Below are 19,552 nucleotides of genomic sequence, written 5' to 3' on the forward strand. Positions count from 1 at the left end.
ACAAAAAGCACACTTAAAGGAGAACTGCACCAAAGAGTTGTGCATCAAATCAACTGATTACAGTTTATGGATGTGTGAGATCATACTGTGTGCAAAATAAATCAGCAAAAGTATTTGATTCCTAGTAAGTAGCGGTGGGAATCACCAGATGCCCCACGATACGATATTATCACGAAACTTGAGTCACGATACAATAGTATTGCGAAATGCTAGTATTGTGATATATTGAGTACTGTATTACCTTTGTTTCACTGCAAATTATGTCCTCAAAGGAAAACTTTGTCAACATCTGTTCTATCTAAAGATAAAGTTTCCAGTCTGTTCATCTCACTTCAATCATTTTTATTGCAGCAAAATTGTCAAGTAGACAGACTGACCAACACGGTCATAAAATGTCATACATCTTGCATGCACCTGACAATTTATATAATAAAATATTGTGATACTTGGCATTCGTGCGATACAATACACAAAAATCGTGATACCCCTACTAGTAATTACTTTCTTAAAGTTAGTTTGTTTGAATAAATAAATAAATAATACAAAAAAGTCAAATGTAAGAGTTGTGAGGATTTCACACTCAGTCAAGGCTAAGTTGATTCAATTCTAATGAAGGAGTGAATGAGAAGCCCAGAGATAGAGAGGAAGTGGGAGAGATGGGAAGAGAGAGATACATCCTAATGAAAAGAGAAGAGAGAGATGACCTCATGTGGACAAGACGCAGAGGAGGGAGAGAATAACACCAAAGAGGGAGGGAGGGAGGGAGGAAGGAACGAACGAACGAACGAAGGAGAGAGGGCGGGATTCAAATAGTCAGAAAATAAAATACCCCCTACCACCTATTCCTAACCCCTCCTCCTTGACCTCAATGGAAAACATCATGAGATCAAGGAAAGATGTGAAGGAGAATGCATAAGGGCTTAGGAAAAGATGAAGAGAATCCCACTGCACCAGAGAGGGACTTTGTCTTGAGACCTGAGTCGCACTTAAGTCACACACACAGTGACTTGAGACTTGACTTCAGACTTGAGACTTGACTTTGACTTGAGATTTGGGACTGAAGAATCTTTATTTTTGTGGGTATTACAATGAAGGAAATGTCTACTAATAATAATGTCAACTAATCAATGCTGATACTGTATGCTAATAAAGGAGTGAGGATAATACAGTAGTACATGCTTTGAATCCCTCAGTTTGAGCTATGCAGTATTCTAAGCAGACCAGATGGCATCCAGCAGATGATAGAACGCTCATCGATAAGAGACTTGAGACTTGACTCGGACTATAATTCAAATACTTGAGTCTTGACTTGCAGAAAGGTGCTGGCAGCTCAAATAGACGTTCTATGTGCACGGCCCCTTAGACAACAATGAAACAAGAACAGGAGTATGCACCAGGGGAGTTTCGCTGTTCTTCCGAGTGGATTTGGATTTGCTGATTGGCTGAAGGAGTTGTCTGTCAAGGCAAGTACTCTCGCCCACTGAAATGACTGTGGACTCCCGTCTTGGAAGTCCAGAGTGATACGTAGAGGCCAACAGAAGGTGAGATCACGTTGAGGATGCTTTGAAGCAGGCTAGGAGAAGGAAGAAAAGAGAGGAGAAGAAAGGTGTGTTGAGGGTATCTTACTGTGGCAGAGGAAGGCCTCCTTGGTGCCTGGGGGCTTGCTGCACTGCTGACAGGCTGTGAAGGCGGAGGGGCTGACCGGGCTGAACACATGACCGTGCAGCAGCTTCCTCTCTCTCTCCTTACTCTCTCGCTCCTTCTCTCCTCTCCTGTCCTTGTCCTTCTCCTGGAAACATCAACATAGAGAAGATTAGCTCAGCCGCACAGCAAAGCTCAGTCCAGTCTCTACGAGTCAGTAATCCCTTAAAAGCACCTTACATTTTCATTCATTCACATTATATTTTCATCCCTTAATTCACACATCCTCGAGATTACAGTAAATAATTATATAATCTAAGTTCTAATCTACGATATCCCATCAAAACCATTAATATTTACTTAGTATTTACTCATTACTTTGTCATTTAATGTAAAATACCAAGGAGACAGGAACTGTTCCATAACTAAGGCTACTGTAGTGTCATACTGTAGGGCTGCTGTCTGGCTTGCTGTAAACAGTAATCATGTTATGGTTTGGTTGCCTAGATACAGTGGCAGCATCAACGTGGACGGAAAAAATCTTCACTATGAATTGAGTGTAAAGGTAAAGTGGGTCAGAGTTAGTATGAGGCTTAAAATAGCCGTGAAGCATCCAGTGTTGCAAAAATGTATGAGAAATTATACAGAGAAACCTTTAAGACGCGTAACAGTGACTCAAACCTCCCACTGTCTTCCCACGATCTGACCATACACACACACACACACACACACACACACACACACACACACCATGAACTTTTTTTTTTACTCGAACACTCGAGACTCTACTCGGACTGGAGATATAGTGACTTGACCACAACACTGGCTGATGATAATAAACAAATAAACAAATCTGATGAATTTGTGTGTAGAAATATTGAGGATGGACAGTAAATGTAGCCTCACAGAAAAACCACATGAAGTTTGCCCGTGTGTCCACACGTGTACACCAGGGCTTCCGTTAGCTGGTAATTGGTGTGTTTCTTTTACCGGGAAAATCTGTTGAAGTCTGACAACATATATATCTCATAAATCATCTCTCCCGTCCCATCCATCCATCTATGTCACAGATCCAGTAGGAGATGGCAAACCTCCCTTTCCCAGGCCACATTAAGCAGCTCTGACGGGGCCATCCCAAGGCCTTCCAAGACCAGTGTGGAGATGTAATCCCTCCACCTGGTTGCATAATAGGTTAAGGGTCCGAACCAGGGACCTTCTTGCTGTGAGGCAACAGTGCTAACCACTGAGTCCATGGTTACAATCACCATTGTATTGTATGTTGCAGTGCATGCTGAGCTGCACATCTTACACACACACACACACACACACACACATCATCATCATCATCATCATCGGCAATCACAATCTTCCTCCTACCTCATCCGATCCGATGTCTCCTCTCCACTTCATTGAGCGACTTAACATCTTACACAGCATGGCTGACTGTCTCTACCTTCCCGACTGTCTCCCTATTGCTCACCCTCTCAATACTGTCTGTGTGGGCCTGTCTGTCCCTCTCACCGTCTGTCTGTCTGTCTGTCTCTCCGACTCTCTCTCTCTCTCTTGCTGTCTGTCTGTCTGTCTGTCTGTGTCTGCTGTCGTTTTGACAGACTGTCACTGTGTACATGCCGCTGCTTGTCAGTCTGCTTTGAAAAATCAGGAAGTGAGCTAGCTAACATCTGCTTGTACGTACACACACACACACACACACACACAGAGCAGCGGTGTATTGGTTCCTCTTTCTGTGCACCGTGTATCGTCAGTTTCCTGTTGAAATGTTGCAGCTCAAAAAGCTGTTTCAAGAATATGCCCGCAAAACCTGGTAATTTTCCCCATTGACAGTAATGCTATTTTAAAAAGATGACGTGTGTACATGCATACATTGCATAGGCTAAATGTACCCAGAGAATGACACTCACTTCCAATGTAGTACTAGCCCAGTAAATGATGAAATGCATTTGGCAAGTGATATGTTTTCGTTTATGGTTACATTTTGTCTTGAATGTGATTTTCTTTTGGAATAACCTACTCACTTTCCTCACAGTGACTACGTTTACATGCACACAATATTCCGATTTTTGCCCATATTCGGAAAATGACAATATTCCGACTAAATGAATAATCCACTAATATTCCCGTTTACATGCAGCCGTAGCTCGCCCTCCCCAACACGTGAGGGAGGGGGGGGAGAGAGAGATGCAGGTAGGCGGAGCCGCAGAGTTTTTCTGTTGAGAATAAACAGAGCAGCACTATTCTTACGAGCATCACTTGGTCCATTTCAGGAGCAGCTTGCTGCTGAAAAGTTTGGTGTTGCGCATCCAAGTCTTTCATAAAAAGTAGGCTAGTAGCCTACGTTATTACCTCGCAGGCTCGCAAGCATTGTGGACTTCCGTGGGCACTATAGGCTACTCTCTCTCTCTCTTTAAATCGATGTTTCTCATCTCCTCCGGATCAGAAATGTCAGCTTTTCTTTTTGCATGCCAGAGATGATGGATTATTATGATTATATCGCCTGTTCTAGCGCTTTCTAGCACACATCAGTTGACCACAAACAGGCAACATGCGTCGCAAACTGCGGTAAAAACCCTGATTGAGACGCATATTCCGAATGCGCTGTATACATGATCAAAGAATCCTCCGAAAACCCGAATAATACTGGAATAACCCAGATGTCTTAATCGGAAAATGCTAAATTCGGAAAAAGGGCAAATTCGGAAAACTGGAATATGCTGTTTACATGACCCCTTATCAAATTCAGAATATTGTCATTTTCCGAATAATAGTGGAATATTGTGTGCATGTAAACATAGTCAGTGAGAGAGGACAATCCTGTGTTTGCTATGGTGCTGTCAATCAGATATAATAGCGGTAAGACAGAAAACAACCATGTCTCTTCAGAAATACCTCACTCTTTTCAACAGTTGTTGAAGCCGGAAGTATCGCTGCCGAGATTTGAACCCGGTGCAGTGGTAGGTGAGTGCTTTTACCTCGACACTACCTCATGCGTTGCTGCATGCGTTCCTTGCCTGGAGGATGTCTCTCACCTTGCCCTTCTTGCTCATCTTGCTGCGGAGGTAGCTGAACGTCCGGCTGACTTTGGTGCCTCCTCGTCCCTCGGTGTCGCTCCGCAGTGGGCCTGGCTCCTCCTCTGAAATACTGACACGCACACAGAGAGCTCTCATCAAAATACTGACACACACAGATTTTCTGAAACGTCAACGGAGAAATAAATGGGAAATTCACTTTCTGGAAGTGGAGCCGCAAAAAAGTGGATGATCACTGTTGAGCTCTATGGCTAACGAAGCTAGTGAGCCAACAGGAGGAAAGGAGTGGGAAATACAGGGTATTTTTAAACTATAGTTTGTTTGGTTTGAATCAGGTGAGTTGGTTCCCTCAATTTACACATGTGTAACTTTGACCCTACTTTGACCATTAAAAGATTGTTGTACTCTTATCGTTTATTTGGAGTTAAATCAAATGTATTACACACAGCAATGTAACCCATATTGTTTTACAAGCATGACTAATGTCCAGCGTCATGAACAAGACAGCCAATAGCAAACGAGATAAGCAACACCATAAAGGGGAGGCGACAACAAGAGAGGTAAGGTCCAGCAGAAAGCCAGGACCATGTCAGCATCAGGGACTTTTCTTACCTGTATTCTACTGACCCGGAAGTGGTGGAGAATGAGCCCGCCCCTACAGGAAGCAAACAGGAAACACATCATCTGATCAGAGGCACATACAGTACGATCACATCACACGGCGGTAACATGATGTCTGCCGGAGAAGCAGCATTTCACACACTGGAATCAACGGTTAGCTATGATGATGACAGGACAAGGGGTCAAACATGATGTCGTCTGCTATTAGGACCCCTAGCTGCAGCTCAAACGGAGAGCAAGGCACTACCACTGCCAGGGTCACAGGGGGTCAAATACCCAGTGGGTAGAGCGGGGTACTAACGCTGCCTTTTAGAGCGTGGCCACACTCATTCATTGTTGTTGTCCTGCCCGTTGTCCGGGCAAGACTGATGACACGCCCCTCTCTGACAGATTTCCATGCGTTTTCGTCACCGTCCGTACCGAATTTTGTTTTTGTTTTGAATTTAAAATTAAAATAAATCTGAGTTCCCACACGGACATATTAAGGGGTTGGTACCTGTATCAGTTCCTTTGGGTTTTGCTGGCTGCACTAAAAATTATATTTTGTCAGACTGAGACAGAGAGGGAGGGAGGGAGGGAGAGAGGGAGGGAGGGAGGGAGGGAGAGAGGGAGAGAGGGAGAGAGGGAGAGAGGGAGGGAGGGAGGGAGGGAGAGAGGGAGAGAGGGAGGGAGGGAGAGAGGGAGGGAGGGAGGGAGAGAGGGGCGACGACTTCAATTGAGTGAAAAGGATCAACATAAAGTAGTACTCTGACAGACTGTACAGTAGCTACAGTATCACATGTAGGTCAGTGGAGGAAGGTCAGAGAGGTCAGTTACCAACTAGGTGACGGGGATAGGGCTGCTTGATGCCAAGAAATCAAATGGATAGGACAGTCACTGGTGTGAAATTCCTGAAGTCACATTAAGGCATTTATGAAGGCAAAGCAACTTTGCTGGAATCACATGGTGGCCATCTTAGTTGACGTGAGGGAGAATAACAAAGTACACCAGGAAGTGATTTTTCTATCCATTCTGATTCCACGGCTTCAGCGAGAGGGGGGACCACATTTCACATGTTACAAAGTAAGGACCAAAGGCACGCCACGCCAGGCATTCTGGGATTCAGAGTACTTACTCCCTCCCTCCTCTTCCCCGTCACTGAAGGAGGAGCCAATAGAAAAGGAGCGTCTACTTTTGGAGAGGAGCGGGGAGAAACTGAGAGAGAAGCGGATTCGTCGCTTTGACCGAGGCCGTCCGGTCGCTGAAGGGCATCGGAAATTGAAAAGTTCATTTTTATTTAACGGTTCACAAAGACATCTGAACAAGCTTGGCTAGGGCTGGGCGATAATTCAATATTATCGTTTATTGTCTTTCAGTGGATTCTGCTCTCTAAGTTGATGATAAACTAATTCTACTCCCTGTACTTACTTTAAAAATTTTACAAATTTTACAAATTTTACAAATTTTACAAATTTTACAAATTTAAAATGAAGGATGAAACATCTTGTAAGGAATATTATTTGAATATTTCTATTTTGTTTGACATCACACCTAACATTACCATTCAGTTAAACTGATTTTAACAAGATTTTGCATACATGAGCCATATCGTAATATACATCGATACCGAAAAAATCTTGTGATATTGATTTCAACCATATCACCCAGCCCTAAAGCTCGGTCAAAAGAAGGGCGATGATTAGAAAGGAGGTTGCGGAGCGAGCCAGAAACTCACCGTCTGTGTCGCGGTGACTGATGGCGACCATAGAGATGGACTTGGTGAGGGTTTGGTGGTGGAACATGGGAGGACAGCTGCTCGTCATTGACAGGACTGGGTGAGAGCTCTGTAAGAGACACAGGAGACAAAACACAAAGTCAAGCCTAAGGATGATGAAAGGATTCATTCACGAGAACTATAAAGCTAATGATAAGTATAATCCTGACTTTAAACTGTCTGGTAATGTTCTGAATGTCTGCAGTGAAGTTAAATATCTTGGTCACGTGATCACAGACCAACTGACAGATGACGAGGACATTTATCGTCAGTGTCGTATGTTGTATGTACGAGCAAATGTATTGTCACGTAAATTTGGTTGTTGCACTGATGGAGTGAAGCTGACTCTGTTTACAGCGTACTGTTCACCTTTGTACACTGCACATCTGCGGTTGAACTATAAAAAAGCCAGCCTTCAGAGACTGCAAGTGGCATATAATGATGCTCTGAGAATACTGCTAAAAAGGCCCAGATGGACTAGTGCGAGTGAGACGTTTGTGAGTGCTGGAGTGAACACACTGCAAGCTGTCTTGAGAAATGTAATGTACAGGTTTATCTGTCGGCTAAATGATTCTGAAAATCAACTTGTGGTGGTGCTGGTGAACATTGCGTACAGTGCCACACGCTGCACGTCTCAGCTTTGGGAGCACTGGTATAGGTGTCTTTTAAAATGAGTCACTAGACTATTTTTATTTTGTGTTTTCTTTTAATCTTTTTTGTATTATGTGTATTTTTGTATGGACCTTGAGTCTGCAATAAAGTCTATCTACAGTATCTATCTATCTATCTATAAAAAGATTGAAATAGATGGAACCAAGAATATAGTCAAAGTTGTGGTTTTGGGTGTTTTGTAGTGTGAACACAGCCACTCTATTTACTTATAACGAGGTAAAGCTTTTCACAGTCATAGTTAACAGCTCAATGTACTGTATCAGCTAACTGGTATTTGGCGGGGGCGCACCCCCCCCCCCCCCCCACACACACACACACACACCCCCCCCCACACACACACACACACACACACCCACACACACACACACACAACCTGACTATCGATGCTGCTTGCGTCTGCCTCCTGCTCCTCCTCGGTGAGGGAGACCAGCGAGCCTCCCCTCTCCTGGCTGTCCAGACGTGGGCCCCTCCCCGTGGGCCTCTCTTCCCGATCGGCCGCACCCATGCTGGGGCACGTGGTCTGGCCCGCTCCCCTCTCCACCTCCAGACGCTCCAGGCTGTAGCTGCAGGGAAAGAGAGTGGGCAAATGAATATGTATTTTCTGTCTGTTGTACCACAACTACACCCAATTCAGCCCAGTTTCCCCCAACACACACACACACAAGAAAATGATAAAGTTTTTATGAATTATTTTAATTACCGGTAGGTCAAATGTTTTAGCAATAGCTTTCATGCTCCACCTAAAACCAAACCTGTAGGGTCAAAATGCGCCCCCCCCCCAACACACAAATACAGATTTTAAAATAAAATCAAAAAAGGGAAGAAGAAAGCAGAAATATTGCCTCCCTCCCTAGTTGACTGTCAGGGTGAGCTGAAACCACTTGCTGACAGCCGCTCTGAATAAATGTGTCTAGACAACGATGCTTTTGGTTTCGTGATCCTTTCTTCTGATTGGTGATATTTAAAGGAACACTCCGCCCATTTTCAACCAGCTTTGTATCATTAGAACATCAGTAGTATATCAGAAAACTGTAAACGGTTTTGATGTCAGTCATTTAATTTGACAGTTATTGAGTGTTAAAGTGTGGACCAGTGACATCACTGGTCCACACTAACTCAAATTAATAACTCATTAACTCAAATCAACTCTCAATAACTGTCAAACTATTCATCATTCATCTAGTTTGACAGTTATTGAGAGTTGATTTGAGTTAATGAGTTATTAATTTGAGTTAGTGTGGACCAGTGATGTCACTGGTCCACACTTTAACACTCAATAACTGTCAAATTATATGACAGACTTCAAAACTGTTTACAGTTTTCTGATATACTACTTATGTTCTAATGATACAAAGCTGGTTGAAAATGGGCAGAGTGTTCCTTTAAGTGTCTGGCATCATCAATAAAGAGTACCTAAACAAGCTGAATGAAAAATTCAATCAAATGTCAACTGATGATGCTACATTGGTAAACAATTAGATAGAAGCACCTCGATATTATGAACACAACAATTATTCAACTTCACTAGCAAGCAATGTATCCACTGTTGAGGCTGTGTAAGTGCAATGCGATGAAATTATGTTACTCTCTTACGGTTTTAAATCCATCCGTGAAAGAGGAGTGAGTAAGTTAATAAAGTAGTTCCAAAGTCTTGCCTTACCAGTTTGCATTTGCATCAGTGATGATGATCACGATACCGCTCATTGTGAATGGCAGCTATAGCTAATCCAGTAGCTAAAGCTAATACAGCAGCTAGAGCTAACAGAGCAGTGCTCTCTCTACCACACTGCAGCCTGGGTATGGCAGCAGCTGGACTGTGCTGCTCTTGCTATTGACTGTGGGACGTCTTCCTCATTGTGCTCAGACTTCCTGGCTGCAGTAGCTCATGTAGAAACACTTTACCCACAAAAAGTGAAATATGTCATGAGTGATGCAGGCACTCCTTGGGCCAACCAGTAACAAGATGCACTGTCCCTGCTGTGGTCTTTCCAATTTGAAATTTTTAGCTTTAACTATAGCGCCTCCATCAGGCCAATCAGTCTACTTTTCAAACACTAGAACACAGTGCCAAAATGCGTCAGCCCTCCCACTTTCAGTGAAATTGCACGAGTGGTGTCTAAGATATTATGTTTGCATTTGAAATTTTGATTAATTCTATTTAATTATAGCACCCCGATTAGGCCAATCAGTGAAATTTTGTAAGGATAGCAAGATGCATAATAGCAAGTTTTCTGTCAATTACGGCGCAAACATACTGGAAACGGAAGTGGTGCCGCGTGTAAATTTAGCTCGAGCAGGAGCCTGGCCATTTACACCAGAAGTGCTCTGTTTTGCTCCGCGCCAGTCACAACTTGTACCGGCCACTGCAGCGTGACGCTAGGTTATGATAGGCCACTGCAGCGTGACGCTGGGTTATGATTGGTCACTGCAGCGTGACGTTGGGTTATGATTGGCTATCGCAGCGTGACGCTGGGTTATGATTGGCTATCGCAGCGTGACAGCGTGAGGTTGCGTTTCTCTAAAAGTTGATTCTGTTTTTGCCACAGGACCGCTATTTTTGTTTTCTTTGTTTGAAAATAACCTGGCACCCCACCACCCGAACCTAAATGCACTACCCCCATTCAAATGAACTGGCAGGACTGACATTTTCACAACAGCGCCTGATCCTGTGTCAATGTGGCCTTAGAGCATTTTAAAGTTACAAATGTTGACCTTTAATTATAGCAGCCCCATCAGGACAATTCAAGTAATTATTTAATTGTTGACATGTGCTTGACGGATAGATGGGACAGGACAGTCAAATCGCCATTTGCATCCCATTATACCATTCTGTAAAAATTATATCTAACAGACACAATCTTATCAAAATGAGATGTAATGTGTGTCTATTTGGGATTTCTAAAATTAACAAGTTTAGAAACCCCCTGCTCACCCCCATGAACATTATAGTTGCAATTTATGCATTACCTGTTCTTTAAACGCATTTTAGATGGCCATGTAATAAATAGATGTTTTGGCATGGCAAAAATATCTTCCGAAACAGATAATTAATGGCTTATAGTATCAACCAACACTGATTACCTTCTGCTGTCTATTTGCTCCTGATGGGGACGAGGCAGGTTGGAGGGACACCAGCTCATACTGGAGAGATGGAGGGATAAAGGGATGAGTGGTGGATGACAAAATGAGAAGCGTGGGAGAGAGAGGGAGGACAGGTGTGAGAGGAGGAGAGAGAGAGGGAGGACAGGTGTGAGAGGAGGAGAGAGAGGGAGGACAGGTGTGAGAGGAGGAGAGAGAGGGAGGACAGGTGTGAGAGGAGGAGAGAGAGGGAGGACAGGTGTGAGAGGAGGAGAGAGAGAGGGAGGACAGGTGTGAGAGGAGGAGAGAGAGGGAGGACAGGTGTGAGAGGAGGAGAGAAAGAGGGAGGACAGGTGTGAGAGGAGGAGAGAGAAAGGGAGGACAGGTGTGAGAGGAGGAGAGAGAGGGAGGACAGGTGTGAGAGGAGGAGAGAGAGGGAGGACAGGTGTGAGAGGAGGAGAGAGAGAGGGAGGACAGGTGTGAGAGGAGGAGAGAGAGGGAGGGAGGACAGGTGTGAGAGGAGGAGAGAGAGGGAGGACAGGTGTGAGAGGAGGAGAGAGGGAGGACAGGTGTGAGAGGAGGAGAGAGAGGGAGGACAGGTGTGAGAGGAGGAGAGAGAGGGAGGACACGTGTGAGAGGAGGAGAGAGAGGGAGGACAGGTGTGAGAGGAGGAGAGAGAGGGAGGACAGGTGTGAGAGGAGGAGAGAGAGAGGGAGGACAGGTGTGAGAGGAGGAGAGAGAGGGAGGACAGGTGTGAGAGGAGGAGAGAGAGAGGGAGGACAGGTGTGAGAGGAGGAGAGAGAGAGGGAGGACAGGTGTGAGAGGAGGAGAGAGAGAGGGAGGACAGGTGTGAGAGGAGGAGAGAGAGAGGGAGGACAGGTGTGAGAGGAGGAGAGAGAGAGGGAGGACAGGTGTGAGAGGAGGAGAGAGAGGGAGGGAGGACAGGTGTGAGAGGAGGAGAGAGAGGGAGGACAGGTGTGAGAGGAGGAGAGAGAGGGAGGACAGGTGTGAGAGGAGGAGAGAGAGAGGGAGGACAGGTGTGAGAGGAGGAGAGAGAGGGAGGACAGGTGTGAGAGGAGGAGAGAGAGGGAGGACAGGTGTGAGAGGAGGAGAGAGAGGGAGGACAGGTGTGAGAGGAGGAGAGAGAGAGGGGGAGGACAGGTGTGAGAGGAGGAGAGAGAGGGAGGACAGGTGTGAGGGGAGGAGAGAAAGAGAGGGAGGACAGGTGTGAGAGGAGGAGAGAGAGGGAGGACAGGTGTGAGAGGAGGAGAGAGAGAGGGAGGACAGGTGTGAGAGGAGGAGAGAGAGGGAGGACATGTGTGAGAGGAGGAGAGAGAGAGGGAGGACAGGTGTGAGAGGAGGAGAGAGAGGGAGGACAGGTGTGAGAGGAGTAGAGGAGATGGTTGATGGAGGGATGATGAAGAGTGAGAGAGGACCAGGCAGAAAAGGAGATGGGGAGAAGAAAATGACCTAATGAAAGCTTGAGATGAGAGATGGCTCTAAGTTAGAACTATAAAGGGAAATTAAAGGGCTGGTGTTTTCATTCAGTCATCAAAATTGAATAATTTGACAATAACCTTTCCTAAGTCACTCCCCTTTTCACCGGAGGGGGGCTTTAAACTGTGATTTTTCAAAAAGTACAAAAGGTATAAAAAAGCTAGTCTCTCAAGACAGACCTGTCTTGACTGCTCCCGCCTACCCGTCTGTACTCGGCAGGTCACAAAGTTGGTCAAAGAATATGGCTATCCGGTCAAAATAAGGTTTCCAAGTTTTGTGATTGTACAGACTGTCTCTGGAGCATTCCAACATTGTGGAGACTGTGAGAGACAATCAAAAAGCTGAATAAGACTAGTAAATTAGAACCAAGGGATTTCATCTGGCATCATTTTTCCATAGACATTTCAATAAAATGCTTATGAGAATAGTTTTACTTGGTCAAACCAAGCGATTCAGCTATATTTAGAATCAGGAGAGACCATAACATTTCACTTGGATCAAAAATAAACTTTTTGATCCAAGTGGTATTATAACTCTGGTTAGAAGACTTTTATTTATTGAATCAAATTCAATAAAAAAAAAAGCGCCACCAGCGCTTAAACGCCAGGTGCGTTCCTCGAAAGAGGAGCGTGCCTAGCACGTCGTTACATAGAGAATGAATTGCAGAAAGGCGCTGGCAGCTGAAATAAGCGCGTTGGGTGTGAACGCCGCCTAATGCCACTGTCACATGTCTCAGGGATGCTGTAGCTCTGTGAGCCTTGGAGGCTACCGCCAAAGCCACGCCCACTCCCATCCATCTGAGTCTCCCTATGCCGTACTGGATGGAACCAAAGGCGATTTTCCATTTCCACCCTTCCAGATGTGGTTGGCCAGTTCTTTCGTGTCATTAATGACTTTTCCAGTGAACACCGTGCATGGCCTCTCATGTGAACAGACGTGAGAATGGAAAAGCAGAAAGAATAGCTTCTCCTCTGGTGATAAAAGGGAGAGAATGCAAAACCGCACCCAAACACTCCATTGCTCACACGCACCATTGATGACGTTTAGGAGCATGTTTGGAGGTTGGAGCGTTGCCAGTAAATCGGCTTCATATCTGATTCTGGTTGGAGGATGCTGTCCTTTATAAAGATTCTTTGACAGTTTGAATGTTATGCTGCTATTCGTCGACAATGAGGAATCTAATAACTTCTCGATGGAATAGGGCTTACCTGACTATACATGGAAGTAGGTGAAAACCTAAGATGGAGTGGAGTGATCTGATGGTAGGTAGGTAGGTAGGTGGGCGGGCAGACAGACAGACAGACAGACAGACAGACAGACAGACAGACAGACAGACAGATAGATAGATAGATAGATAGATAGATAGATAGATAGATAGATAGATAGAGATTGATAGATTCAGCATCTACCTTCTCCTGTGGAGGGCTGGCTTGGCTCTCTTCAACTCCACTGACAGGCTCTTCAATGAACTGAGAGAAGTGGAAATGTGGATGGAGAATTGTTAGAGGAAAGGAAGAGAGGAGAGCATTGAGAAAGGATAGCTGAATAACAATGTTGTGTAAATAAAATACTACGGGGACAGTGAGCTAAGGTTGGTCGTTTTAAAGCCTAGGTGTTTTGACAGAAAGGTGAATTTGCCGTTTCTAAGATTTCATTATTGGGACAGAGGGCTCAAAAGTCACAGAGGTGAGAAGCCTAGAGTGGATGATGTCAGAGAAACGCATAAAACACAGATATTTCGTCTGTTTTCAGCCAGAAAGCGTTATGCATTTGTTTTGTCACTGCCCCTCCCATGTTTTGTAAAGTTTGTTTTTGACGAGACATTCTACAATTATTACTTTTCATATTTGCTTTGCTCCCCCGAGGTGCTGCTCCTCCCCGGCTCCCAGCTGTGGCGGCGGAGCGGGGACAGGGAGCGGATGGAGGCGCGCAGGATGGCAGAGGAGACCGGGTGCTCCGTCACCTGGTCCTTCTTCTCCTCTTCCTCTCCTCCCTCCAGCCCTGCACCACCGCCTTCTCCTCCTACGTCACAGAGAAGAGAAGCAATTGGTGCAATATCCAATGTGAAATAATTATCCACACTGTTACAGACGTTCAATTTAATAACTGGAACTTACAGTAATGCAGCTATGCTAATATGAGCCAGAACTCTTGTCTGCTGCTGTTGAATGTAGCTTTGCCTCCCGCGTACAAAACCATCTTCTGACACATTTTGATCCTATTTGTTTAAAGGAACACTCTGCCCATTTTCAACCAGCTTTGTATCATTAGAACATCAGTAGTATATCAGAAAACTGTAAACTGTTTTGAACTCTGTCATTTCATTTGACAGTTATTGAGTGTTAAAGTGTGGACCAGTGACATCACTGGTCCACACTAACTCAAATTAATAACTCATTAACTCAAATCAACTCTCAATAACTGTCAAACTAGATGAATGATGAATAGTTTGACAGTTATTGAGAGTTGATTTGAGTTAATGAGTTATTAATTTGAGTTAGTGTGGACCAGTGATGTCACTGGTCCACACTTTAACACTCAATAACTGTCAAATTAAATGACAGACTTCAAAACCGTTTACAGTTTTCTGATACACTACTGATGTTCTAATGATACAAAGCGGGTTGAAAATGGGCGGAGTGTTATTTAAAGTGACTCTTGTCATGGTTTGTTTGCTAGCCAGCTGGCTAGCTAACTGCAGGATAGAGACGCAGCACTGTCTGAGGCTGGCTAGCAAACTCTTGTCCTGTCTGGTCGGGAGACCGCATATGCAGCAACTCAAAGTTTATGAGTTGCCGCGTCTTTGGGTTCTGAAAAGCGCTATATAAAATAAATAAATTATTATTATCATTATTATTATTATTATTATTTATCGGTGTGCCATGGCCAACCAATGGTGGAACTTCATCACTCACTCACTCAGCGACTCACTTACTCACTCACTCACTCACATGCAGGTGAGCTGGCCAGTGTGCCGTCAATCTAAAACATACATAAAGATATGTCCTTTACCTCCTTCCTCTGTTTCTGACTTCCATGGATCTGCGGAGCTACAGGGGGCCTCCACGTTGGGTGTGCCCGCTGATAAAGCACCCTGGCTGGGCAGAGAGGAGGCACTGAGAGGCCCCTGCGTGGGGGAATCATCTGTGGAGGACCAGGAGACATGTATGCCTCTGTCTCTGCTCTCTAGGCGAGGGGCTGGAGCTTCAGGCTGAGGAGAGAAAGACGAGTAAATCCCTGGTCGACAGACATAGAAAAGATATGTTTGGTATTAAAGGTGCTATTTTGATTAAAAAACTGTACGTTCTAATACATGTTTGTTTCTAATATATGTTTGTACATTTGCACGTCATCTGATTCTGCTCTAAATAACTTATATTGATAAGAACTGAAGGCTAATAGGTGGTTCCACTGGCTGCAACATCATGGCGACAGCGCTGTTGTCAAACACTGGTCAAAAAAGCACAAGAGCTTCGTCTCTTGCCTTCAATACTCTTTGTCTGTGAGACAGCTCAGGTTAGGCTGGAAACACCGTAACGTTAGCTTAGCTGCAAGCCACATTTTTTAAACCAGCCAACGGATTTCCAAGCTGATTTCCTATTGTAAAGAGCATGACTCAAGATAGTTAACAGTGACACTTTTGGTCACTTAGTGGTGTTTTGAGCCCGGCGAAGTGGTTACAGCAGCAGGCAACGGGCTTAGCTAATGTAGCTAACAGCTAACTAGCTAGTTAACAAGCTAGCTAGCTAACAAGCCATCGTCCTCATGACGTATATATATAACTATAACTATAGTGTTCCATCGAGTCATATGTCATCCTTCCATTTCAACAACTACTTAACTTATTGAACTTGAGCACAAAATTATTAGGTTATTTGTTAAATATTATTAGGTCAAAAAATACAGTGGAGAACAGTGTGGCTAATCAACATGGCCAGGTCATGACTCAGCAACACATGAAATATCTTAAAAATGATCAAATACACTGGAGAGGGATTTAACAAACACTGTCAGTGCACAAAGACAAGTCAAGAGAAAGGTCCTATTGTCAAGCATGGAGGAAGCACACCCACCCACCTCCCCACACACATTCATATTATTATACTGTACTTGTGAGGACCTTCCATTGACTATTTGTGCTAATAAAACAAGACTAATTCATGAATACCATAATATTCAATACTAGCCCTACAAAATTGAATATCTTTTTGTTGGAGCATGTTTTATTTTATTTCTTCCCTGCCATCACATGCTGTGCTAGTCAAAACTAGTGCCCTCTAGAGAGAAAGTGGCATCAGCGGAGGACCAAAATGCGTGACTCATTAGCCAATGAACAGCCAGGAAGGGGTCTCGTGCTACTTTTGAATGCTAAAATAAAGCTGATAATGTACAATTTGATTCTTTAAAAAAAAAAAAAAAAAAATCTTTCAAAGTACAACACAAACTGTCCATTTTGCTGCAACTCGACAGTGCTGCTTAATCCAGCACCTTACTTCCTGGAACTCTTGAGAGTAAAAAACTGGTCAATTGGAGTGAATGGAGATGTCGTGACTCTTCTATATACACGGCTCTGGTCAAAACGCGCTGAGTGCATGTGCTCTCCGCTCTATAAGTAACTTTGACTAGAATCTAGAATCTAGAATCCTGGCTCCCCTGGCCAGTGACACTTAGGAATAGACTAGGTGACAACCAAGTATAGTTTGGTGACAAGCTGGAGAGACAGTTGACGGTCGGAGAGACGACATCCGGTACGGGATGGGATTAGCACCCCATCCTGGCTCTCTCGTGAGGGAGAAATCCACAAACGCTACGGATCAGCCTCCTGAAAATCTGTGCAAAGATCGGCGCGGCCTGGGGTCCTTCAGGCTAGAGCCGAGCGAGGTGCTCGCCGCAGGCGAATGACGTCCAGCGCACAGGGTCTGGTGAGACGTAGGAGGAGCCCGGCCTGCAGTCACCCACACAGGGCCTAGACCCTCCATGCACCGAAGGGTCTTACAATACTGCGGTGTAGCACTAACTCTATTGCAGCGGATTGGGCGTGATCAACCCTTCCGCGGGCAACGTTGCAGACAGAGTAGGAAGGCTGATCCGTGAGCGGCTGCTTCTGGGACGCGGGTCGGGGTCTTAATCGGCCTCGGCTGGGTCTACTGGGCGAGGGTGTATGATGTTGAGAGACCCGAAACACCTTACAACCCCAGCTAACATGACTGATGACGTGTCCCAGCGCATGCTGTAGCATGTATTTTAAATCGGACTGCCTGTGTGTGGATCCTCACTGCACTCCTGTATCCCTGCATCTCTGTATTCCTGTACTGCTGTTTGCTGTCACGAAGGAGGCAGTCTCTCTGCAACGGAACATATGTGTAGGCTAAATACAATCATACAAGTCGACTTCAAGACTGATGGCTCTATTTATTTGATCTTAAGTGGGTTTTTCCTCAAAATGTCACCGTATTATTAGTTCAGCTCAGTAGAGAGGTGCTGGTTAGGTCCGGGAATGCGTTTTTAGATTCCGTTCTACATCACTATTCAAGCATTGGAGGAAATCGTCCCCACATGTCTCCAAAATGTCAAGGATCCCTTCTAGCCACCTTCCTTCCAGGCCAAATCTCACCATTTATTTGCTCAAGATTTACGGTTTAGAGTCAAAGTGTCAAATTGTCCAAATGCCGTTTGAACGGATCCTGCCAAGACACAGTTATTGGGGTCTGGGGGAGACTTTGGCTTGCAGGCAGGCAGCAGAGTTCAGCCTCGCTGGCGGTTGGTTTTAATCTGTGGAGCTGCAGGATTACAACGTGGAAAAAGGCCTCTTCTAGAACAAGTGAGTCACACTGAGATCACAGCACTGGGCAGATTACACTCGACAAAAAGCCATCTACCATCATGCCAGGAAATCTCTTTTGCCGCTGTAAACCAGTGGTTCTCGAACTTTTTCATATCAAGGGGCGACTGTGGCTCAGGAGGTAGAGACGGGTTGACCACTAATCGCTGTATAAAAGAGGTCGGTGGTTCGATCCCCGGCTCCTCCGCTCCGCATGTCGAAGTGTCATGGGGTAAGATACTGAACCCCAAATTGCTCCCGATGGCTGCGCCAGCACCCTGCGTGGGAGCTTGCCGCCATTGCTAGGCACATTGTAAAGCGCTTTGGATAAAAAGCACCATATAAATGCCGTCCATCTACCATTTCAAGGACCCCCCCAAAGTGATACAAATTAGATTACGGGCCCCCATTCAATAAGATGTTGTCCCAGGGTCCCCCCACCTGATAAGATTTTTGCTTTTAGACGTTTTATTACAGAAAGTGTAGGAAACCCATGGCCAATATAGTCATACATTCTGTCATTAAATCTTTTGCTGGGAACCCCCTGGAACCCCCTCCTCAAGGACCCCTGGGGGTCACGGACCGCACTTTAAGAACCACTGGTCTAATAAGGAAGGAACCCCTTTGTGGTACTACTTTTCTTTCCCCGACGTCTATGCAGTCATCTTGCGCGGCGTCTGCCAGGTATCTGGTTTTCCTCTCGTTGCTGTCGAGACGCAGAGGGGACCAGAGCTTCCCAGTCTGTTGCATAACACCAGTGAAAGGTTGCACCATCACATCTTATTTTAGACGAGCTGCACACGTAGAGTTCCTGGGTCCAACGCCAGCTGCTGTCCTGACGTGAAATCCATCTGAAAGGTGTGTGACGTGTATGACCGCAGATTATGAGCCCGCTGCGATACACTAGGCTCTAACGGCCTGAGCTATTTTTAGCTGGGAAATACACACAGCCCTGGCCTGGTGTGGGAGGGGCCTGGCCTGGTGTGGGAGGGGCCTGTCCTGGTGTGGGAGTGGGACTTGGATGGAAATTGTCCACCTTTAGCAGGAGCAAAAGCCTAGATGTAATGTGGGCACTCAGTGTTTGTGTTTGTGTGTGTGTGTGTGTGTGTATGTGTGTGTGTGTGTGTGTGTGTGTGTGTGTGTGTGTGCATACCTTTTTAAAGACAGCATCATCCAGACTGTGGCTGACCACTGTGTCTCTCCTCAACACACACACGGACACACACTCCTCCTCCCTCTCTGGAAGGACAGCTGGAAACGGAGCGGTGGGGGGGAAGAGAGAAACGGCAAAATTTGAGAAAGCGATCAAAGTAAGACATGATTTTTTTTTTGGCCTTTGTCTATCCACTATGGCAGAGTGCTCAAATTCATTGAAAGAGAGAGAAAAACACTTTGCAATTGATGTGATTTAATTTTTCAACCTGG

At 45.2% G+C, this 19,552-nt stretch overlaps 1 protein-coding gene across 1 annotated transcript in view; it reads right to left on the reverse strand.

Moving 5' to 3' along the window:
* Positions 1-19,552, reverse strand: part of akap13 (A-kinase anchoring protein 13) — a 77,700-nt gene that overhangs the window by 30,332 nt on the left and 27,816 nt on the right. The window contains exons 4-13 of the mRNA XM_083654692.1: positions 19,281-19,378; positions 15,319-15,517; positions 14,145-14,328; positions 13,716-13,775; positions 10,813-10,872; positions 8,105-8,294; positions 7,021-7,129; positions 5,298-5,340; positions 4,686-4,797; positions 1,627-1,789 (exon numbers count right to left, since the gene is read on the reverse strand). Coding sequence (XP_083510818.1) covers positions 1,627-1,789; positions 4,686-4,797; positions 5,298-5,340; positions 7,021-7,129; positions 8,105-8,294; positions 10,813-10,872; positions 13,716-13,775; positions 14,145-14,328; positions 15,319-15,517; positions 19,281-19,378 — 1,218 coding nt within the window. The remainder of the gene's footprint in view (positions 1-1,626; positions 1,790-4,685; positions 4,798-5,297; positions 5,341-7,020; positions 7,130-8,104; positions 8,295-10,812; positions 10,873-13,715; positions 13,776-14,144; positions 14,329-15,318; positions 15,518-19,280; positions 19,379-19,552) is intronic.

This window comes from Poromitra crassiceps (genome assembly GCF_964638095.1).
Source record: "Poromitra crassiceps genome assembly, chromosome: 18".
In the NCBI taxonomy this organism is placed as follows: Eukaryota; Metazoa; Chordata; class Actinopteri; order Beryciformes; family Melamphaidae; genus Poromitra; species Poromitra crassiceps.